Source organism: Cupressus sempervirens, chromosome 5 (genome assembly GCF_028749045.1).
Source record: "Cupressus sempervirens isolate cs-2001-9-10 chromosome 5, ASM2874904v1, whole genome shotgun sequence".
NCBI lineage: Eukaryota > Viridiplantae > Streptophyta > Pinopsida > Cupressales > Cupressaceae > Cupressus > Cupressus sempervirens.
The window spans coordinates 942719941-942745594 of NC_143122.1; the positions used below are offsets into that span (position 1 = coordinate 942719941).

At 35.0% G+C, this 25654-nt stretch overlaps 1 protein-coding gene across 3 annotated transcripts in view; it reads right to left on the reverse strand.

The window, feature by feature from the left end:
• The window catches only part of LOC149559076 (uncharacterized), a 157100-nt gene that overhangs the window by 130313 nt on the left and 1133 nt on the right, over nucleotides 1-25654 (reverse strand). For 2 of the 3 annotated variants that reach the window (XM_089833033.1, XM_089833031.1), the window contains exon 2: nucleotides 25315-25395. The exons of the other annotated variant lie outside the window; for it this stretch is intronic. In XM_089833033.1, coding sequence (XP_089689159.1) covers nucleotides 25315-25395 — 81 coding nt within the window. The remainder of the gene's footprint in view (nucleotides 1-25314; nucleotides 25396-25654) is intronic. 3 annotated transcript variants of the gene reach the window in all.

Below are 25654 nucleotides of genomic sequence, written 5' to 3' on the forward strand. Positions count from 1 at the left end.
ATCCATGGTAAACAAAACCGCATTCAGTTTTACTCAACTTCTCATAAGTCTTCATGTATTTTGGATCTAATCCATTCGGATGTATTTGGTCCAATTGATGTTCCTTCTATTGGTAGATCAATCTATTATGTTTCTTTCATTGATGATTTCAATAGAAGAACATGGGTTTATTTTCTTAGGAGTAAAGCTGAAGTTTTCAGTCGGTTCAAAGAATTTAAAGCAATGGTTGAATTGTAGACTGGAAAGAAAATAAAATGTTTGAGAACTGATAATGGTGATGAATTTTGCTCCAATGATTTTGACACATTTTGTAAAGATTGTGGTATTAAAAGAGAGAAGACAACTCTGTATTCTCCACAGCAAAATGGAGTTACAGAAAGAATGAACTAGACCCTGATGGAGAAGGCTAGGAGTATGCTGAGTGTTGCTGGACTAGAACAAAAGTTCTGAGTTGAAGTTGTAGCCACTGCCTGCTACCTGATAAATAGGTCTCCTACATCAGCTCTTGTTGATAAGACGCCAATGGAAGCGTGGTCGGGCCACAAGCCTTCACTTAGACATCTGAAAGTGTTTGGTTGTGAGGCATATCCTCATGTGCCAAAGGAGAAGCAGACAAAATTGGACAACAAAGCTATCAAATGTATCTTCATCGGATATAGTTATGGTGTGAAAGGATACAAGCTTTGGGACCTTGTTGCACAAAAGGTATTTTATTCCAAAAGTGTTATTTTTAGAGAAACTAAGCCTTCTTCTGTTACAATGTAGCCAAAATGGATAGAAGAAAAGAAAGATGTGATTCAACTTCCTGCTACACCTTAGAAAGTTGAATCGAGGCCCTTACAAAGACAAGATATTGAAGAGAGCTCTACGAGTTCTAAATCATCAGAGGAAGAGGGAGAACCTAATCATGAACTGGAACCTCCTAAACCTAAACCAGATCTTGTTCGAAGATCTACTAGACAAAGGAAACCACCTGAAAGGTATAGATATTCTCTTGATGATTGGAGATGCAAATTTGCATTGAATGCTAATATTGATGAACCGAGATCTGTACAAGAGGCTCTTGGTATGGATGATTCGGAGTCCTGGAAAATAGCCATGGATGAAGAAATGGCAGCTCTTAAGAGGAATCAAACATAGGACCTTGTACCATTGCCTGAAGGACGGAAGATTGTTGATTGTAAATGGGTGTTCAAAAGGAAGATGGGTTCAGATGGAAGCATTGAGAAGTATAAAGCACGTTTGGTTGCAAAAGGTTACTCTCAGGTTGAGGGAGTAGATTATGGTGAGATTTTTACTCCAGTAGCCAAAATGCAATCCATTAGATTTTTGCTTTTTATTGCAGCAGCTTATGATCTAGAGATCGAGCAAATGGATGTGAAAACTGCTTTCCTTCATGGAGATTTGGAAGAAGAAATTTACATGTCACAGCCAGATCACTATGTGGTGAAAGGTAAAAGTCATTTGGTCTGTAAATTGAAGAAATCCTTGTATGGTTTAAAACATAGTCATAGGATGTGGTACCAAAAGTTTGATACATATGTGTTGAGTTTGGGATTTGTACAATCTAAATCTAATCACTATATATATTTCAAATATGATGGCGATGATTTCCTGGTTATTGCCTTATATGTCAATGACATGTTGTTTATTGGCAAAGGAAAAGGTTTGATTGCAGAGTTAAAATCTCAACTTTCAATAAAGTTTGAAATGAAAGATCTTGGTGCAGCTAGGCACATTCTGGGAATGGAGATTATAAGAGTTAGACAGAACAGAAAGCTTTGGCTAGGCCAGAGTAAGTATGTTGGTACTATTTTGAAAAGGTTTAATATGCAGGATTCAAGACCATTGAGTGTTCCTGTTACTATGGGAACAAAGCTTTCTAGCTCGCAGTGTCCCACATCCCCATTGGAGATGGAAGAGATGAGTCGAGTACCATATCAAAGTGTTGTTGGAAGTTTGATGTATGCTATGGTCTATACAAGACCAGACATTGCCCAAGCAGTGGGAGTACTTTCTTGTTATATGTCTAATCCAGGAAGAGCACATTGGAATGCAGTAAAAAGAGTTTTCAAATACTTGCGAAGTACCTCAGAGTGCTCAATATGTTTTCATGGAACAGGAAACAAACATTCCTTGGATATTCAAGGCTATGTGGATTCAGACTGGGCTGGTGATGTTGATAGAAGAAGATCCACCAGTGCATATGTATTTACATTATTTGGTGGTGCAATCAGTTGGATGAGCAAGCGACAGGCTGTGGTCACTTTGTCCACTACTAAGGCAGAGTATATGGCAGCTACTCATGCCTGCAAGGAAGCCATCTAGCTAAAGAGATTGTGTTCAGATATAGAGTTCAAACAAGGTGCAGTGACAATTTATAGTGACAGCCAGAGTGCAATCTGCCTAGCGAGGAACCCGACTTTTCATGCTAGGACCAAGCACATTGATGTACAATATCATTTTGTGAGAGATATGGTCGAGGACGGCAAGGTGAAGCTGGAAAAGGTAGAGACTTTGGTGAATGTTGTTGATGCATTAACTAAGCCCGTGAGCATAGAGAAATTCAGATGGTGTTCAGTGTCTATGGGCCTCTCGGCCCCTAGCAATTAAGTCCATGATATTTTGGATCCCTCGACTCTTGCAAGGTGTTCGAAAAGTGAGAGAATGTTGAGAACATGTGTCTCAACCTTGCAATCTTTTTCTAGAAAATTCGAGAATTTGTTTGTGGAAGTTTTCCACTTGTTTATATCTTGGAAAAGAGTGTATAAAATACCAAAAGGTGCCCTGTCCATAGTAGAATATAGGAGAGCCATTTTTAGAGCATAGTTAGCTTGTTTTATGACTTTTATGAGGGTCTAAACTAAGAGACAAAATTATGGACGGGATTATTATTTTAACCTGGTTGTTTTTCCATATTGGAAATGTAAATGTCAAAAATGGGTAACATGTGGCATGGTAGTTTTGCCCATGGTTTTGTAAAACCACAAGTGGTTTCCAGGTTGTAAAATCACTATAAAAGGAGGACTTGGGGAGGTGTTTGTCTAATTGAGTTCAATTCGCAAGACTGGTGTTAGAAGGAGTCTCTCCGAGTTCAAGTTGTGGTGATGTGCTCCTGTAAGAACTTGCATTGCAAGTGTATTGTAATCATCTTGGTTTGAGAATACATTGTGCGGGTTTTGGAGGGTGGGGTTTTTCTCCCGGAAGGGTTTCGCGACAGTAATCACTATGTTATGTGTTCATGGTTATTTTGATTATGTTATTATGCATTTTTTAGATCTCTACAATAGTTAGTTGAATTTGCATAATCATCCTCTCAAGATTAGCATAGGAAGCGATTCTGCACACCTTTGCTTCCTTACAAGATAGAGGCATTAAGGTTTATAAGCCTAGATATGGCACAATCCGAAGTTAATACTGAACTCATTTAAAAATTATGCATGGTAATTATTTTTATGACATCAACTTACAACTTGAAATCAATGAAATGTAGATTGGTGACTACCTTTTTTTGCTATTAACTGATGCCAAAGAAGAAATGTTGTCATTCCAATAAGGATTTTCCCATAATTCAAGGACATGATGAATAGAACATGGTCTAAATAGGTTGCATAAATTTCAAAAAAGATGAAGCAACCTTTGGATATGGCCAATACAGTTATGTAATTGGCTTGAATCCAAGTCTCTGACTATGCATATAACATGTTTTTGTGAGAAATGGTTTACTAAGAGGATAAACTATCTCCATCCTCAATTATTCAAAGAATTGCTAAAACATTCAAGGACTCTTTAAATTTGAAATAGCCGGAGAAGACAAGAAGAGAAAAGCAAGGGCATACAAAATATAAAAAAACAAAACACAACAGTCAGCATCGACATCAAATACAGCAATGGAATGACATGTTGTAATGACCTGAAAATGGGTGGTCTTTAGAGGAAAGTGAAGAAGATGATGAATGGAAGGAAGTAGAACCACCATTCTTACATACATCACAAAGAATTAAGGCAACATCAATAGGAGGAATGGAGGATATAGTTAGAATTATAGGAAGGACCAAAGCCTTTGGTAATGTATTAGGGGATGACAATAAGATGGGTTTCAGTCTCAAACTATCAACACCCATTCTTCCATATTGGAGTGGATCTTCAATGGAATAGCTCATTCTATATACGAAAAAACACTAGAACATGACATTTTAATATCCTATTAAGTAACCAGATTAATTAATACAATAAGATTCATCTACTTATATAGAGATTGGGGACGAATCCATCCAAACAGATAAATATTATATAACTCGCTAAAAGCAAACTAAAAAAATAAAACGAACACACTTCCATATAAAGTGGCTTTATTACAACTGTAAACCTTATCTTTTAATAATTTGATATTATTCTTAAAATGTCATTGTACAAAATCATTAAGATATGATAGTCTCTCATTATTGCAGTGATTTGTTTTTGGATTCCATTGTGTAAAGACTTTTACCATCAACATTTCAAATCACACTACGTGATCCATCATCAGGATGAAGAGCAAGAGATGCAAAACAAAGTGTTAGGTTCAACTTCAAAGGCATGTAGAATTAATTATGTAACAAAATAATATGTAACTAATGGCATGTTCAGCTGAGTGTTTACTCTAAAGGATTGTTATTGTCTACAGGTTTTTTAGCCTAGAGCCCCTACTTTGATATGGTCTTTGCATGAGAGAAAATAATTGGGAAATACCATCTAGAAGGCTTATCTCATGAAGCCACAGACCACAACAAGTGATCACCTTTTCATATGCACTTCCAGCACCAATGGATATACAAGGCCATAATATACTTATCAAGATTCTGTGTTGATTGAGAGCTCATTATCAAGCAAGTAAAATAGCCTTAATTTTCACAAAAAATCGCAAAATATAACAGCAAAGATAGAATAAATCAGACAACAAAAAAAAAAGGAAAGTGGAAATTCAGTATACATTAAACAAATATAGTATTGTATATATTACTCAGATTATAATCATGTATTCATTTAGATCGTGCACCGATTGATTGATGGGCAAAGCAGTTACAACTCTTCACAATGAATCCCTAGAGCTTATGAAAATTCTACCAAACACACATGAAGTTTATTTTTAATACATATTCTAAAAAAAGTTCCTTCAAAATTCCATCAACTTATTCTAGATTTAGAAAGGCAAAGACATTGGGGATATGCATGTTCCCAAAATTAATCAATCAACAAACCACTAGGCAAGATATATAGATTAATACAAGCCAGCTTTTACTGTGCACTTGCTAACTGATTAGCCCAAAATTCTGGTAATTTATTACGCTGTTCTATTTCTCCTCAGTCTACCTTATATGGATACAAATCTGCAATATTAAACAGTTCGCTGATATTAATTTCTTCTAGCAATCAGTCATTGATTCTCCTCAAGATCCTATAAGAACCAATTTTCCTTAGTTTAAGCTAGTGATAAGAGTTTTGATGAATAGCTGTACGTATGCAGATATACCAATACTAATATATTTTCCCTTCAAAATATTTTTTTCCATTTTCGAGTAATCTTCATTATCCTTCATTTCCAAGCAATCTTCATTTTCCTTCAATAATGATAAAAGATGCTCCCCTTAATACCATAAACATATAACAGAAACAAAGAAACTGTAATGCCTACCCCTAGTTGACTTATTTGTTGTATTGTCGGATTCTTTTAGGCCAGTTTTCTGATTATGTTTTATATTATCGGTACTTGGTTACCGGATTTGATTATATGTCATTTCATACTCAGTTGATTTATGTGATAAGTGGTCTAGTTATTTCATGTGTTTATGTTTATCCTTTCAATGATGATATGTGTGTGTTCATTTAGTGACTTTCAGTTATTTCATGATGTTAGTTAGATAAATGATTTGTATGCAGTTTCTATGGTTACTTACCCCATACTTGCATGTGTATGGTGTACTTGTCTATTTTACTTTATGATTGGCGTTCCTGATGTGGTTGAGGGAGGGAGTCGTAGACACCACTAGCTAGGATCTACACGATGTACCACTTCCTACCATTGCCTGTTTAGTTTAGAATATATGTGTTTGTACATGCATGGATTTTATGCAGATTGTAGGTACCGGGCATCGACTTCCCTGAATTGTCAGGATGAGCGTACCCTATCACAGTATTTCAATGGTATAAGTGGGGAGATAATTCTGAAGTCTGAATCCTAAACCCTAAGCCAATTGTCCTAGAAAGTAAGGCACGTATCTAAGTTAGTTTCACCCGTCCGAAATCGTCAAGTTACGTGAATTCGTGATTTTGACCCTGGAGTTTGATTATGTTCTTTGTCTTCAGTTGAGTTGTTGTATTTGGTTTTGTGAGTCTGTTGTGATTTTTAGTTATAATTAAATCAAATTAAAAGATAATAATTTAATTTTAATGAAAAATTTATAAAGATAATTCAATATTTAATTATATTTAATTAATTGAGAAATTAATTAAATAAAAGAATTAAATTTAAAAGATCTAATTAAAGTTTTAATTTTGGTGTATTTATATTTATTTAATTTAACAATTATTATTTAAGAGTTTTATTTTAATAATAAACTCTAAATAATATTATTAGTTGACTAATAAATATTATTTGATTAAAAAAGAAAATATTAAAATATGTGAATATTTGATTAATTAAAAACTAATTAAACTTATGCTTTAAATAAGAAGTATAAATTTAGAAAATTGATTAAAGAAAGATTAGAATATGATGTTATTTAATTAATTAGAAATTAATTAAATATGTACTTTAGTTTAAAATATTTATTTCAAAAGTCTAATTTAAGAAGTTGGATAAAAATAGAATTAAAATATTAAATATTTAATATTATTTTATTATGATAATTTAATTAATAATTATTAAATCAGAGTTGCATTTAAATGATGAGTTTTAATTGTTCTTATTAATTTAAATAATAAACTATGCTTTAAATAGTGCTTGCACTAATTAATAAAGTGGAGAAAAAGAAAATATAAAAGAATATTTTAATTAAAAAGTTCTTTAAATGTGCATGAAAGGATTAAATAATAAAAGTTTACTTTTAAGGAAAGGCCTTTGCATATTCAAAAATCGGAAACCCTAGGTAGAGCCAAACTCTTTATTAATAGATTCGAGCTCATTTCTACACACAGAGGTTTGGAGGAGCCATTTCCAAAAAGAGGGTTTTTGAAGAAAAGGAAGATTCTTGCGTGTTTGTGCATTCGTTGTTTTAGCATCAGATCTAGGTAGGATCTTGTGAGTTTGTGCAGTAGTTGCTCATTCTTCGAATTCCTATCTTCTCTGTGTCTGTTGTGTTTCTATTTTCAAAATTTCTCTGGGTTGAAACCCTTGTTTGAGAAAATTGATTTCTATTATAGAATTGTCTGTGATTTAATCTGAAACCGCATTGTGAATTTATTGTTCTTGTGTTTCAAATTCTTATGTCCTAAACATTAAAATGGAAAATTGAAACCTTGTAGTGAAATTGAAAACTCTATAAACAGTAATACTTGGAAAAGAAAACTGAAACCCTGGTTGTTATTAAATCTTTGTGTTTGAAAACAAAAAAGAGAACTTGAAAACCTATAAGTGGAAATTAAACCTTTGTGTTTTCATAACCTAAGATATTGAGAAAGTTATAATGTATGTACTTTATGCGATGTCTGATTTACTAGTGTTGGGGTTTTCGGGTTTGACTTAGTTCTTTGACCAAATCAGGATGTTTACCAAAGGCTTGAGAGTTTTGTTTTGTGATGATGTTATGGCTTATTTTGGTTATGATCTCTTATACCCAACTACGGTGATGTGTCATGTGTGCTCTATGCTGAGTTGATCAGATGTTTTGTTATTTTGTGATATGAATATCAAGATTTAACTGTGTGATTTTGAGTCAAACTCGATGACCCATGTTTCATGAGTAGTGATTCAACATAAATCCATCTCTCATGAGAATAAATGGAACACTTAGCACTCATTGGATCTAGGTGATGCTCACAGGGGTGAAGCACCGGGACTTCCCAGGAGGTCACCCATCCCAGTACTACTCTAGCCTGAGCGCACTTAACTACGAAGTTTTCTCCATAGTTAAACCCAAAGCTTGCAACCCCATTTGCAAAACCTTCACCAAGTGTTGTGCCTTATGAACCATTCATTAGAAAGCCCCTTAAGCTCATCAATCGATAAGTAGGAGATATTTTCCACAACTAGTCAAATTGTGATATGAATATCAGGATTTAACTATGTGATTTTGAGTCAAACTCGATGACCCATGTTTCATGAGTAGTGATTCAACATGAATCCATCTCTCATGAGAATAAATGGAACACTTAGCACTCATTGGATCTAGGTGATGCTCACAGGGGTGAGGCACCGGGCCTTCCCGAGAGGTCACCCATCCCAGTACTACTCCAGCCTGAGCGCGCTTAACTACGGAGTTTCCTCCATAGTTAAACCCAAAGCTTGCAACTCCATTTGCAAAACCTTCACCAAGTGTTGTGCCTTATGAACCATTCATTAGAAAGCCCCTTAAGCTCATCAATTGATAAGTAGGAGATAATTTCCACAGCTAGTCAAATTGTGATATGAATATCAGGATTTAACTGTGTGATTTTGAGTCAAACTCGATGACCCATGTTTCATGAGCAGTGATTCAACATGAATCCATCTCTCATGAGAATAAATGGAACACTTAGCACTCATTGGATCTAGGTGATGCTCACAGGGGTGAAGCACCGGGACTTCCCGGGAGGTCACCCATCCCAATACTACTCCAGCCTGAGCGCGCTTAACTACGGAGTTTCCTCCATAGTTAAACCCAAAGCTTGCAACCCCATTTGCAAAACCTTCACCAAGTGTTGTGCCTTATGAACCATTCATTAGAAAGCCCCTTAAGCTCATCAATTGATAAGTAGGAGATAATTTCCACAGCTAGTCAAATTGTGATATGAATATCAGGATTTAACTGTGTGATTTTGAGTCAAACTCGATGACCCATGTTTCATGAGTAGTGATTCAACATGAATCCATCTCTCATGAGAATAAATGGAACACTTAGCACTCATTGGATCTAGGTGATGCTCACAGGGGTGAAGCACCAGGACTTCCCGGGAGGTCACCCATCCCAATACTACTCCAGCCTGAGCGCGCTTAACTACGGAGTTTCCTCCATAGTTAAACCCAAAGCTTGCAACCCCATTTGCAAAACCTTCACCAAGTGTTGTACCTTATGAACCATTCATATAAAGCCCCTTAAGCTCATCAATTGATAAGTAGGAGATAATTTCCACAGCTAGTCAAATTGTGATAATTTCCACAGTTTTGTTATTGCTTTCAGTTTCTCTTGTGTAGAACTAAGGAGAATGGTGTGTCTTTCTTGATATAACCTTTGAGTCTTCGATCAGTTATCTTTGGATTGCTTCCCAGTTGTTTGTATAGGACTGAGGTGATATGAGTTATTGTTTTGGCAATGTCATGATTTTGTATATGTGTATTTCATTTTGGATCAGTCCTATTAAGAGGATCGTACTAGTGGAATCTATGATTATGATCAGTAATATTTCAGTATTTTCCAATTGCTTGTTTAAGAACTGATGTGTGGTTTATGGTCATTTGAGATCTTTTTCTTTTGTTGAGATTAGGGTAGGTTATCTGTATGTCATATTGGGAAGTGGCTTGCAATGGAGGCCGAGGCCCTAAAGAAGCTGGCGGGTAACCCATTATAGGTTATTTTAATAAGTGATAACATTTCATTAAATGAGTTTAAAATGAATTAATAAGATATTGGTACCACATAAAGTCACTAGGGGGTCCGGAGTATTAAAAGACTACAATGGTAACCTTAGAGCTAACTTGTTAGTATGCCTTGTCTGTATGAAAGGATACTAATGCCGCATAGAGACACTCGGGGGGTCGGAGTATTAAAAGATTGTCGTGTAACCTTAAAGTTGGCTGATGCGATGACACTTGCCCACTTACATAGTAGATTTCCTACATGTCTGTGTTGCCTCTAGGATTAGTTGATACTTGTGTCTTGGTACCCTTTGAGATAGTTTGCTTTTAGGTGATTCCTTGAACCTAGATGTTGGTTTTGACTTTTTCAGTTTGTTATCCTGTTTGGGACGTGAGTTTATCTCCTCAATGCGGTGGGCGTGAACCTTTTTGGGTTTCACGAGGTTGGGTGATAGTACATTTTCTTATACCATTGAGATCCGACCGTTGGATGCCATTGCTAGATGTGTTTGTGCAAATGCTCCTTTCTATCTGATCTTGTATTTCTATGATGGATGGTTATACCTATTGTATTGTATTTTAATTCATTGATCATATGAGATGTTGTATATTAATGATGATGCATATTCTTTGAGCTTATCATACCCTATGACTTGTATAGCGGATGAATAAACACTTCTAATTATTGCCAAGTGGCATCTTATATAATTGTATATTGTTTAAATGGATTTGTACTTATGATTATTCTTTGATGTGTTTATGTGAGTATTTGATTTAGTATTAATTAAACTTAAATGTGATTCAACATTATGGGACCCTCAGGAGATGTAACTTGTTTTTGATGGTGGTATGTATGTGAGTTATTGCTTCCGCTATATTTTATCTCTTGTTGTTATTGCTTCTACTATTGTATATGATTTTGTTAAGTTATTATCTTTCAAAAAAAAAATGTCTGACAAAGTTAGTGAAACTTTACATTAATTTCTTTTGGGTTCCCTGGTGGGGTGTTACCGAAACAACAACAATTTGCGAGAACAAAATATGGGCTTCCTATGATCGCCGCAAATGTGGAATTACAGAATTCAGAATTACAATATGCTAACCCACATAGGCACCTTCATTACAGTAATTTGCAAGTCAAAATTGCGAACTATCACCCAAAGTTGTCTTAGACAATGTTCGGGCATTTCTTAAATAAGAAATTTTATGCCGCCCAGGAAGGTTCTAGACACTCAAACTAAGGTTGACAGACCCTAACAATACATATAAAGTCAGTCAAATACACCTTTGACATTTATTTTGGACGTTTTGGTCGGCCCAACTTCAGATGACCATAACTCTCAAACCGTTGCTTTGATTGGCTATTATAATCACTTTTCAAAAACTTCGGCTCCTAATCTACAAACTCAAATCAACACAAGCACCCATCCATCGAGTTTTCAGGCCTCATTCGGGCACTTTTAGGCCTCCAATGGTGAGCCTGAAGTTTATATACCAAAATTGTAAACCAAAAATCTGCAATAAATCCATGAATACGCATGATATGACACTAAGCCTCAACTAGTAGGCTGATATATCCAAGATGAATATCCATCTCTGAAATTAGGACATTCTGAGCTCGTCTAACTGAATTACTACGCAGCAAGCCTCCACAGACAGCAACTCTACATTAAGACAACCCTTATTCAAACAACTAAAATGAAGTATTTTTGGTTGATGCAAGATTGCTCTTACACCCAGGATGCTCCTACATCAAATATTCTTGGCTTGACTGTTGCCTAACTCCATAAATGTGTTTTACAGAATCTCTTACAATACAAAATCATTTCCCCTTTGGGTTCATGGCAGCTCTGATACAAAATCCTTGGTATTATCATTTCATGTCCCTTCAAGTACTGATAGAGGTGTATTTAAACCTGTACATTTTCCTCTTTATGCAACTTGAGAAATTCTGCAAATACACATAAATCTTACCATATCTCTCCTCTAGTGCGATCAAAATAATTTTCCACTCTATGTTATATCATTTTCTTAATTCAGTTATGCCTTGTAGTGTGAACCATGTACCCTTAACCTTCTTGGATCCTTAGTTATCTCATTGGACCAAATTTTTACTTAAGTTGGTTGCTAAAGATTTTGGACATGCCTACGCTTACCAACTTATCAAGATTTGTGATCACCTTGCATGCCTTGACCAAGAACTTTCTTCTAGTCCAAGAAATAGTTTTTCTCCTCCAATCATTTTCACTACCCAATTTGTTTCCCATCACCAATGTTCTCTATAGCATCAAAATCTCCCATTTTCCAGCTTGTGGTTCCTCATTAGCCATTGACTCATCGTCCCTATATAGGTAGCTTTGGGGTTTCTAATTCAGCCTTGAACCTTACGAGAGCTACAACATGATGTAGGAGTTGGCATGTGAGCAATCTTTCATCAACCAAAAAAATTTAAATAAATTTTTGCACTAATCTAGTTTTAAATGTTTTGGTGCATAAATTTAATGTAATATGGCCTAAATATTTGATAAATCATTTGGCCAAATCCTATGTCAGCAACATTTTCATGGCATATTTTTGGAATCTTCAACTTTGGTTATTAATGGTTGTTACTAGATAGTAAATATTTCACAATATTACATTTGCTATGTTTTAAAGTGCATCTATTCACAAGTTAGTATCTAAGTGACAAGTGGCAATTCATATCTTACTACAGATTTTTGTGTAGTTATAAAGCTATCATAGTTGACTAAATTGATTGGTTATTAAAAAAGGTGCCTTAAGACAACATTTATGAAGCAAGTTTTACTTCATTATTATTTTATGGTGGTCTCCTTATTTAGATGTGGTATTTGGAGAAAAAATGATTTTGCATTAATAACTTATGTTATTTTTCATTTGTGGAAGTTGAGATGGACTTGTGCAGCATTATGACAATATTCAATACAAAAAAGTGAGTTATTATGGCATCACATTTCCTAAGACTGAAGAGAGGAGTTGGAGGATTGAGTTTGACAGTTGTAGGTTGGAAGGCAAAGATTGAAGTGCAACTATAGCTAAAGTGTGGGATGAATTTCTTGTAGTTACCTCTTGCTTATTTTCTAGCTTATATTGAATTGGATAAGTTTACTTGATGACCATGTGGTCATCATTCATGTCGTGATTCAGAATAACTATGTAATTGGGAAGCTAGATTGTACTAGAAACCTAAGAGAAAGGACATAGTTTCTCTCGAATGTTCTTGTTTTCATATGGATTAATTTTACATGAGAGTCATTTCAGCTTTAAGTCAAAGCCTTATTTGATTGGCATATGTGATTTGTGAGGTTTTCACCCTGCATTAGTGGTATCAAAGCTAGTGTTCCAAAGTGAGGCAGTTTGCAGCATGACTTGAAGGTGCTGTGAGTGAGTTTGTTTCTTACATACATGGAACTTGCAAGAGCAGCTACATAGCAGGTTTGTTGGGAAGAGGTTCTTGAATTCATAAACAGATCACTGAATGTGAGGCAATTTGCAATAGAACCTGAAAGTGTTGATAAGAGAATTTGTTTTGGGGATTGTGAGGCCTAAAGCCTTATTTGATTTGCATGTGGTCTGTGAGGATTTTCACCCTACATCAGTGGTATCAAAGCTAGTGTTGCTGGGTTTGCAAAAAAAGCATTGAACATGAGGCAGTTTGTAGCATGACTTGAGGGTGGTGTGAGTGACAAGAGGAGCTACATAGAGGATTTGTTGGGAAGAGGCTTGGTGCAGGAGCACCTTAGAGAAGGGCAAACCCCTAGAAACAATTTTGGCTTGTAAATGGTCTAGCCAACCATTTGATGAATAAGGACTATGATGAAGTCTCAAGGTGTGTCTAGGAGATATAAATAGATAGAGGTGAAGTCCTAATCAGGAACTTGGAAGATGGGACCTAAGTATGACCACAAGGCAAAAATTGCTGAAAAAAGGGCAAATATGGGAAAATACCTTAAAATGGGGTAAAGAGTGATTTGGAGTGGTAGGAGGTTTGAAATCAAACTGGATCAGTTTAGAAGGCCAAGAAGCCATATTGCCAAAAACTGTAAAATTGCTCATTGACAACTTTGCAATTTTTGCAAAATTGCAATGACAATTTTTGCATTTTTCTAAGAAAAGGCAAAGGGAGAGTTTGTAACTCGACCCAAGGGTCTGAGTGGTTAGAGGAAGTCTATATAAGCATCATCCAACTCATTGATAGGGGTTGCTTATGCCAATATATGGACAGTTGATGAAAGGAGGAGTAATTGCTGATAGAAAACATGGTTTTTGAAGGATTGCTTGGAGAACTTGATTGATTTGTTTACTGATTTTGATGGACTAGATGCTTGTGATCATGTGATAACTCTGTGCAATCTTGTTTTGATCACTAGCCTTTGTTTTATGAGGTTTTAAAAATTATTTTGTTTCATCATTCCTGCTGGTCAGTTTTGACAGGGCTGCACTAAAATGGCTAAAACTTGAGTTCCCACGGTTGAAAACCTATGACCCTTGGGAATCAAGTAATGGCCTGTGTACATTATGTAAATATCAATTTTGGCGGTTGGGAAAGGCAGTTTGTTATTTTTGCAAGTGAGCCCTAGGCAAGCTAGTAGAAGCTTGGCAAGGCACAGTTATGCTTGCAGAAGAGAAATGAATGAAGAATTGGATAGGTGTGTGCCAATCTTGGTTGGGCAATGGTGGAGTATTTTGTCTAGTGTCCTTGAACTAGAGGAGGGAGTCTGGAGTGAAGTTTTAATTGCCTTAGAAGTGAAGTAGCTATCATTGCCCTAGAAACCCTTAAAAGTAGGGTTTTCTGAAAAGGTACTATTCCGACACTTTGAGGATTTGAGACCTAGAAAATCCTTAAGTCCAGGTCAATATGAGACAATGTCTAGTAGACATCTATAGGCCTTGTTAAGAAATTTTAGAAGTTATAGAAGAATCCTTGTTTCTAGGAGGGCTAATAGGGGCTCATGGGGCTACAAGGCCAAACAGAGCAAGAATGGGTTTTGGGTGTGTGAAACCTAACAAGATGGTGCAGAATGACTTAAAATGAGTCAAGAACCTCAAAAGGAAGGCCTAAGCTTGATGTTTGCCCTACTCGTAGTATCTGGAGGAGTTTTGGCTTGAAAGGCCAAAAGGTGCATAGTTGGGGTTTTGGGAGTTAGGTGAGTGAAATTTGAATTGACTGGTGAGTTTCTTGGTGGAAGGGGATCAGGAGAGAATCCTCTAGGTTAGGGTTAGAGAAGAGACCCTAAGAAGGCTAAGAGATAGCCTTGCTAGAGAAAAAAAGGCTCGTAGAAGAAGAAGCTCCCCATCAAGGCTCTTGAGTTCATAAACAAATCACCGAATGTGAAGCAATTTGCAATAGAACCTAAAAGTGTTGATAAGAAAATTTAAGTTGGGACTTGCAAGGCCTTGAGTATGAAAAAGAAAAAGAGTAAAAGAACTTTTGTCATTGGATGGATCCTTAAGATTCTTGGACTTGAGGAAATCAGAGAGAGCATATGACAAACTAATTTATAAAGTTGAAATGTCAAGTGAAAGAAATAGGAGAAGAGCCCTTTATCAAAAAAGAGCTAATGGTGATTTCTATTGTTTCTATGATGCTTTGAATGCAGGAGAGAAAGAAGATGCAATAGAGTGTCATGCATGTGGCACGAAAGAAGAGGAAAAGGATGAATATAAAGCTAAGTAATGTCTATTAGAAGACATGGAGAATGAAATTATAGAGGTTGCTACAACAAAAGAGAATTTTTTAGAGGATACAAATGAAGTTGAGAAGAATGATATATTAGTTCAAACTGAAGAAGAATGAAATAAATTTATTGCAGGTGGAGCAGAAGTTGCAGCGAAAGGTGATGAGATAAAACCCAATTTTCATGTTTTCTTTGATGAGGACAAGAATGTGAAAATGGTGAAAGTTGTTGCAGAAACAAAAAAATTTACGAAAGGTTAAAACTTAAAATTGAGGACAAGGCGTGGAAATCAAGGAGTTTTCCAATTATTCTCTATGTGAAAATGGTGAAAATGAAGATTCCTAGTAAAAAGAAATTGATTACTTGTTAGAGAATGTGGATGATTGATCTCAGGATCATTATTCTATAATTGTTTGAAGGTGGAAGATCAGTATGCAGCAGAAATATCAAATGTCTTTCAAAAGGCATAAAAACAATGACATGTCATGTTGAAGAAATATTTGAAGTCGCAGCAGTGAATGGAACTAAGGTAAAACTCAATTCTTTTGAATATTATTAATACTAAAGAAGGATGTGAGTATGGTGAGGTTGCAGCAGAAGATGAATCATATTTAATTAAATTTGAGAGCATGATGATTTGCATTTTATGGGTAAGCTAGTTCAAAAAAAACCAATTAGTGATATGTGGTATAGAGAGAAAGTTTTGTGTGGTGTTACAGAGTTTAATGTAGGTGTATTTTGGTGCAGGTGGTTGTACTATAGTGGGTTGAACCCCACACGATTAAAGGAGAGTCTGATATACAATTGGAGGAAGTAGTGCATTTACGGTAGAATTTATTTTACATTTGAAAGGTTGAGTGCATATCAATGTCGCCAGATAAGAATACTTGTTTCAGCTGAGTGTTGGAAGAGGACGAAGAAGAGATACCAGTGGTGGAGTTTGTTGAGGATTGCTTGATATCTGAAAAGGGTGATACATCACTCAATTCCATTTTGTGAATCCATATTCACAAATTTCTTCCTACCCTAGGTGTCTGATGTAGGAGCAACATAGGATGTGAGAGCAATCTTGCATCAACCAGAAATATTTTATTATCCATAAAGTGTAGTTTTAAATTTTTGGTGAATAAATTTAATGTAACAAGGCCTAAAGTATTTGATAAATTATATGGCCAAGTCGTAAGGTTTTATTTACCATATGAGTTTGACAAATGTCGGTAGCATCCTCTTGGAATCTTCGACTTTGGCTATTGGTAGAGGTGGTGGTTATTGGATGGTAAATATTTCAAAATATTACATTTTCTCTATTTAAAGAGCATCTCTTCATAGGTGGATATCCAGCTCACAAGTGCTTGTGAATGTCTTGCTACAAATTCTTGTGGAGTTATGGAGCTAACATAGTTGATCAATTTGATTGGTTATTGGAGGAGGTGGCTTATGTTGATGTATGGTAGCTTTGGTAGGATAAACCTGTGAGATTAATTAATATAATAATATTTCATATAATATTTATAACTATGATTAAGATTATCATTATATCAATAATATTAATGAATAGACATGTCCCATGAAGGGACATGTCTCTTGGTTAATTCCTCATACAAATACAAGAGATCGCTGCCATTTGAAAAACACATACCAAACACTATGGCAGTGTCCTTACCAATGCAAAAATCCTAATGAAAACCAACATGGTATCAAAGCAGGTTCTTTACCAGACCTGTGAAATTTCAAAAACATTTTGCAGAGGTACTAAATAGGATGCATTAGAAAACCAAAAGACTTATCAATGATGCATAATAACAGATGATAACATTGAACATTTTTATCATTGGAGATTCATCTATGTGAAGGGGGAATTATTCATGGGCGAAAACATTATGTTCTACAGTCAGGAATGGAGGATTCATTGCAGAAGGCTCCAAATTGGATCTACATATACCATTCGACAATCAATGTAGGCCCTTATTCAGAGTGTAACTCACTACGCTTGCATCCGGAAATGGAAAGAACGAATAAGTTTTAGGTTTAGCGATTGAACTTATTAATTAATGAATTGTGAAGGAAGACAAATATTGCCAACATTTCATAGAGAACTGGCAAACTAAGTTGACATCTGTATACAAACAAATTTGGTTTTGCTCGGAACTCATAATATGTTCAAAGATTAATGTCAAAGTTGCAAAAAGAGACATACAAATGCAAATCTTGGCAAGTGTTGGAACTACTATAACTAGAACTCTTTTGAAGTCTAACATCAAAAGAATATATGGCCAGCCTTGGGAAAGTACGGAATGGATGTTGTCGTATATAATATGTTGTAAATAACTTTATTTAAGATCAAATAGGAACAAACGGGATTTAGCAGCAAGTGTGGTCCAATATAACTATTTGGTGAAAGCTTTGAGTCCGGTCTTTAAAAACCTCACTAATCATAAAAAAATATCCGACACAGATTGTAATAACTAGTGATTAGAGTTTTATTAGGAATCAGACGTAGCGGTGGAACAGATTAAATATAGGGACAAAGCAAACTTAGCACTTTGAATTCCTTCCAAGGTGCATAGTGGAACCCGATGAAGCATCAAGAACAATTCAAATACCCAATGATAAATATATTCATTCAGAAGTATGCAGATATAACGAAGATTGAATACCACAGTGATTTTATATGTTTGAGTATGCTAAGACATCATGAGTCCCAAATATCATTAATTTCAAATGAATAAAAGCAATGTTATGAGGAATATATGATGGACTGAGTCGGGCTGTTAAGATAAAATGTTAATAACCATTCCTAAATATTTCTTAAATATATCAATAGTCAACATATTAAAAGAGAAACTAACAAACATGTTGTCAAGAGGTAACGAGTAAAGCACTAAACCAATGATTATCATTAACTAAGAGTGGTAACTGATAAAAAATAACTAAGTTAGAAGGGTAATAAGTGAGTGAGTGCTTCAAAAGAAAAACAACTGTTCTCATGTTTATCAATCTGATATATTTATGTATCAGATTGTTTACGTGTGAAGACTGTGTAGTGTATATAATATCTAGAATATATATTCAAGTCTATCAAGCCATATATATAAAGAACTACATAAGAGTGGATTAAATCAAAATTGAAGGGAAGATCATAAGGAACCTATAAGAGGATAGAGAGATTATATTTTGAAACCTTTAGAGTCATATGATAGAAGATGAAACTATATCATGCATATCTATTTATAGTTTCGTAATATGGTATGTGAAGTAGAGTCCTAATAAAGAGGAAATCTCTTGTACTTGGGCTCAAAAGAAATCAACCCCATATCCTAAAGGGATTCATCATTCCGGCATCATCCTTTGACTACAAGAGATAAGTATTTTCTGATTATTATATCTTGAGTACTAACTTTATTTATTTTTGTTATCAAATTTTATTCATATTTCTATAAGAGCTATGTGCCTTGATCTTTTCCTCCGAGAATGTTATTGCAGGAAGAGGGAAATTGAGATTCAAAGGGAGCCTGACATTTCATTAGAGGAAACCTTGAAAGAGAGGGAGCAGATAGAGTATATGATTCAATCAACCTTCAGTGATCTCAGTCATATTGATTCAGAGGGAGTAAACCATGTTGAGATGGATTCTTTAGTGATCAATAAATTGTAGCAGTCAAGAAGACTATGATTCATGAATATACCTCGTGACTATGTGATTTTAATAGGCCTACCTCTGTATACATCATGAGGAAGTGACGACTTCCAAATGATGTCACTTGTATTTGCAAAAATTATTGAAAGGTGACAATCTTACAATAACTTAATTTTCTATTATGATGGATATCTTATGATGTCTATGCAAATCATTGTAGATTATACTTTGCATCGTCGATGTTTATATGGTAAGCATTATGAGAATGCATGCACATACCTTATAAACATTTTTTTTCTTTTGAGTACATGGTGAATGTTATGCAAATTGATGTTTTGGACGGCCATACACAGATACTTAATAAATGTCATGCAAATGGATGCTTTGGAGGCCATTACTCATAGTACTTGGTGAATATCTTGCATCTCAACATTCTAGAAGACCATTACTCAATGAGTATTTGGTGAATATCATTGATATTCTGGGAGACAAATACTCATGATATCAGATGTGATATCAAACCTTATTTGAGTATTTGGTGACTATCATTGATATTCTAGGAGACCAATACTCATGATATTAGATGTGATATTGAATCTTTATGAGTACTTAAAGAATATCATGTGTCGATATTCTAGGAGACCAATACTCATGATATCAGATGTGATATCAAACCTTTTGAATACCTGGAATATATCTTGTGTCAATATCATGGAAGACCAATACTCATGATATCAAATGTGATATCAGAATAATGGAAATCTTCTGATCAAAGATTTCCTTATGTGTCATTCCTAACATTACCAATGGTGTAATATATGTCTTATGCTAATCTTCCTTAGCTAAGAGGGAGTGTTGATGTTTGGTAACCTTTTGCAAATTGTTGTGAGATAAAACTATGATTGAAATTGTCATTATATTAATTACACTAATGAATAGACATGTCCCATGAAATGTATCCTCTTGGTTTATTCCTCATACAAATACGAGAGGTCACTGCCATTTGAAAAACACATACCAAACATTATGGCACTGCTATTACAATTGCAGCAATCCTAATGAAAACCAACAGCTTATGATAACATTTACAAAGCATCTTGTATTTATTATTTCATGGTGGCCTCCCTATTTGGAAGTGATATTTGAAGAAAATCTAATTTTGCATTAGTAATTTAAGTTATAACTTATTTTTCATTGGTGGAAGTTGAGGTGGACTTGTGATAGTATTCAATGCAAAAAGAGGAGTTATTAATGACATCACATTTCACAAGATTAAAAATAGATGGAGGATTGAGTTTCACAGTTGTAGGCTGAAAGACAAAGATTCGAGTGCATCTATAGCTCAAGTGTAGGATGAATTTCTTGTTGTTTCCCCTCGCTTATTTTCTGATCTACATCAGATGCAAGATGTTTATTTGATGACAATGTGGTCATGTCATGATTCACAACTACCAATTAATTGGGGAGCTAGGTTGTTGTAGAAACCTGAGTAAGGAGATAGTTTTTCCTGATTGTTCTTGTTTGCATGTAGACTAATTTTATATGAGAATTGTTTCAGATTTTAAGTCAGATCCTTATTTGATTTGGTGGCTTGTATGGATTTTCACCCTCTATCATAACACCACAATTGTAGCACTTCAAGAATCTCCAATAGCGAGAAATTCTCTGTTTTCTACCTCTGCATTGGGGTTTAGAAGAATTCTCTTCTCCCCTATTTACCACCCTTTTATTCAGCATATTGCTTTTCCCATTTAGTTTTTCTCTTAGCCTTTTGCAAATTGTTGTGCCTTATCCAAGGTGTTCCATCTTGAGGAGGGCTAGCTCACTTCGACATGGCTAGCTCACTTTGAGATGGAACCTAAGGTTCATAGACTTATCTAGCTCTTGCATGATCAGTTCTTGTATAAGCTTGAACTGGTTGTTCTTCCACCATAAAGCAGCATGAAACTTCACTTTAGTGCTGCAAATTTGACACTTCACAGCCCATCTTCCTCAAATCTCTCCATCTCAAAGTATATTTAGAATTCCTCAATCCAATCTATGCAACATTCATAATTCAACTTTACTTTAAAATCAGTGATACTGATTTTAACGTTGTCCCTTTGTACACAGCTGTGATGACTCTTCCACAGAATATATGCCTCCAACTTGGGCCCTTTGAACTTCAGGTTCTTCCTATTCCTCATGCCTCAAACTAGCCTCAAGGACAACCAACCTCCTGAGTAGTTCATCATCAATATTGCTTATCTGCCTTTAGCTCTGTAGTTTTACCGGATCCCCCTTTTGGCTATGGTGCTCCAATACAATCTGATGCATCTATCAATCAGAATTACTTAAGTATAACAAAAAAAATATAACAGCACAAGCAACACAAATCAGAGATCAAAACAGGGGAGAGAACTTGACACGCACACTACAAAACTTATTTATTTATTTGTATAGATCATGCAACAACCTGTTGATGGGAAAAGAACATATAACCTAGGTTGTATGGGTACGCATACCCACACCCCTGGGATGCGTACCCAAGTGCCATATCCGAAGTACCAGGTACTCAATGTAGAGCATCATAGCTAAGGAACTTGATTAAGATTTCTGATTTTTGTTGCAGATTTTTGGGAATCATTCTGCTTGTTGTTTATCAAGCTTAATTCAATACTACTTAATAGTAAACATTATCACTATTCAAGTCACAAGATTATCATTTGCAATATGTCATTGTTATATGATTTTGATCTTCTTGTTCATGTTTAAAGTCTACACAAATATACTGCAAATCTGAAATTGAAAAAAATATATTACATCTGCAAACTTTATCACTGTTCTTGTTTTGAGAAACCATTGTCATGACTTATATTTTCAAATTTTCTATAAATATTAATTACATATATATATAAAAGAAAAGTTTGATGTACCTAAGTACTCCCGTCCCCTAATTTAAAAAATAGTTGGACCCATACTAGTACCGGAACCGGTACCCTAAATACCCAAGTACCCCGTCCCCATGCAACCTTGCTTATTTAACACTTCACTCCAACATCCTACAGCCAAATTCCCTTTAAAACTTTAAGAGAATGCCTTAAATAAGCCTCCTACTGCCTATTCTGTAAACACTGCTCCAAAATGCTATCAAAATAAACAGAACTTCAACTTTCTACTTTTAATAAAGAGAGACACTGAGGAGATGAATGTTTCCAAAATTACTCAGCCAATAAACCACAACGTGATAGAAACAGATTTAAACAACTCAGTTTTTGTTGAGTATGTCATATGCTCTTAGTTTCCTGTATTTTGATCTATATCATGTCACAGAAATGGTGGATTGAATTGCGTGTCAATAGGATGTGATACTTTTGTTTGTGTTTCAATATATGTGAAACACCTGTGTGCTCACCATTCACTGACAAATTCTGGACCTGATTAATCTATATGTTATATTGCCTTGAAACAGTAGCTAATGGCAGGCAGCTTTGACATTTGATCACGGACTTTTTTTTGTTTTAATTTTTCCATTAATATCCAATTGTGACATCCAACTGATACATTTCTTCATTAACAGAATAATGCTTTATATTTGATACAAGGACCAAAAGTACAACAAAGATTCTTAAGCAATCTTATGGCAGCTTAAAGGAGGAAAATTCTGCACTAGCAGTGCAGCCCATAATTGTTTCAGCAATATTTTTCAAAAAAATTATAAATTGTCAGAATATATAGTTACTCATCTTAAAATATATTGCGTATGAGGTTTTGATATGCATCTGCACAACTTGAACAGCAATCATCAGTCTTTCTAACTACCTCAATCTCATTCATCTTGCTCATTGCTTGTCACACAAAAATTGTAAATAAGTAGACTCCTAACTGTAATGTCAAACTCATCTCCTAATATTACCGATTCATCCCCTGCAATGAACTGTTTGTGCTTGTTCAAGATTCAGGACTGATTCACTACGGAATTTTTCTAAGGCACGTGCACTAGACTTTAGTGAGGAAACCCATGACAAACAAAGAAGCATCTGATACTTGGGAAATGCCTTTTTTTTATAATCTTGTTTTTATTTTTTTTAAATAATTTTTAGACTTTGAGTTTGGCTGGGAAAGATAAAAATGGGAGCCCTGACACTGAAAATGACATTGAAAGCACTTGATACATGAAAAAAACTTATTTCATCTCATTATGAATCAAAAGACTAAAAACAACGTTTTTTCTAGCTGAACTTTCTTCCTGCTTTCCATTACACATATTAAATAATGATTATTTATCATGACATTTAAATTGTTAAATATTAACCTGATAATCTTACTGGTCTGCGAAGTGCAGACCGCACCTTAGTCTTCTCCCATTACATCATATGATAGCCTATATATACACTAGACTTGGCAATAAGGTGGGCAGCGATCCTTGGCATAAATTATATCTTGTATTAACTATAACAATTTGTTATGTTAGTTAAACATTTGATAATTTCCTTTAGGCGCCGATTTCTTCAAGTAGTGTTTGGGCCAACCTAGAGTGGGTCATGTCCCTTTAAGGGACATGCCCTTCGGTCTTGATATAAAGGGTAGGTTTTATTGTAGTTTGAGGACACACAATAAATACAAGTCTGCTCCCTCAAGCAATAATATCTAAACGAATATATTGCAGATATAAATAAAATTCAGATCAAAGTTAAAGGTGACAACTCTTCCTAACTTTAGAACATTAAGAAGATTATCTTCAGCAATTGAAGGATAGCATAGAAGTCTGAGATTTAGTACAGAATTGGCAGAAACTTTACAAAAATTTGAGTAACTCACATTGTAGTATTTTAATTGTTTTGGCAGCTTTGTTTTAGCCTTCAGGGTACAAATATATGTATCTGATTTGTACATGTTTTTAAAGGGATGAACACAAAACAAACTCAAACCTAAAAATGAATTAGCCAAATCTGCATACTGAACCCCATAGCCAAACCTAAACAATAACATAGCCTTGAACTTTAAAGTGAAGGGCATATGATATTATTTTCAATTTGAGCTCATGTTCAAAATAGGAATATTTGAAGGTGTAGAACAGTTAATAGAACCAAAAAATTTGAAGTAATTTGAGTAGCAAAACATCCAAAGTGAATGAGGATACAGATCTAAAATCCCCTAAAGGCTTTAATAAACTTCAAAAGATATATAAGAATCTCAAGTATTCACAGCAAGGTATTCTAGTAAAACTTGACGCTAACTCAACACTATAAATCCACCTATGCAATTAGCTTTTCTAAATGAAATTTTCATATGACCAAAGGGGCAATTTAACCAATGAGAAAGGTGAATTTATGTCCTGTTTTTTGCATCAAAGATGAACATCCGTGAACTACATCAATGTCAGATCCCAATAATTACGATATTGATTTCTCTTTTGAAATAAAGCTTTAGAACAAAAGGATGAATAGGGAGAAACATAACGATTTCACCAAGTCAGAGGACCTATGCTATATCAGTAATCTAGGTCTATCTATCCTTCCTGTATTGTGACTGGCATCTTGTGTCAGCCTCTTTTAAGGTGGCAAAAACCTTAGCAAATAATAGATCATCTCATAAGGCACATATGACAGCCGCCAATGGCTAATACTTAACAAACTGAGTATGGCGAGTAAATTAGTGCGTTACATATGAATATGAAATAGGATATTTATGGGTTAAACACTCATGTTTGGATTCATAGCAAATTTTAATTCATAAGGTGGAAGACAAACTGCATAGGAGTGTAATAAGAAATGCAAATCTAACACAAAACTAAAAATTAAAGTAATTATAATTTGGTGGAGACAAATATGAAGGAAGGAACGAATCCATAAGTCACAGATCATAACACAAATGGAAAATCAATTATTTAAAGGCTTATAAACAGTTTCAGCTGAAAATGTTGGAAGGCAATCCACGTTAATTAAGGGCACTAAGAATTTAGACCAAAATACGGATGTCTGTTCATATCATCATTAGTTGGAGCTTATGTGGTCCTTGCTATGTTGTCTACTACTAAACAGTACAATCGTATGCATGCTCTTCCATACTATGGATATTTCTTACGATTGATTGAATCTTAAACTAGCTGCTACAGAACACCATATTTTTATCCTCGGTGTATTCTGTCAATTTAGTTGATATTTAGAACTTACTTTTTTTCTTTGAAATTTCATGAATGCACGGACAATTTGAGAAAGAAAAGTAAATCAGTACATAAAAGCACTTACCTCAAATAGGTGATCTAAAAAAAAGTGGGACAATGAGCCTGCAGAAATCAACAATACGCATTGCTTCCTACTTAGCGATACCTGAAAACATTAGCAATGACAACTATCATTCGGTTGAGAATATTGCAGGTAGCAATTTTAAACGCAAATACTTTTAGGTTGTTCAGACAGTTTGCTAACATAAGAGATTACAAGGGAGATTTCGAGGTTGATCCATCGAGGCTAAGGGTCCAGATCCCAAACTAATAACGATGTCTGAGTGCAAAGTTCAGCTCTAGAGCAATTTGGTTTCCAGCAGAATGTACACATTAGTCAACAAAGGCAGGACAATCTCAGGGAT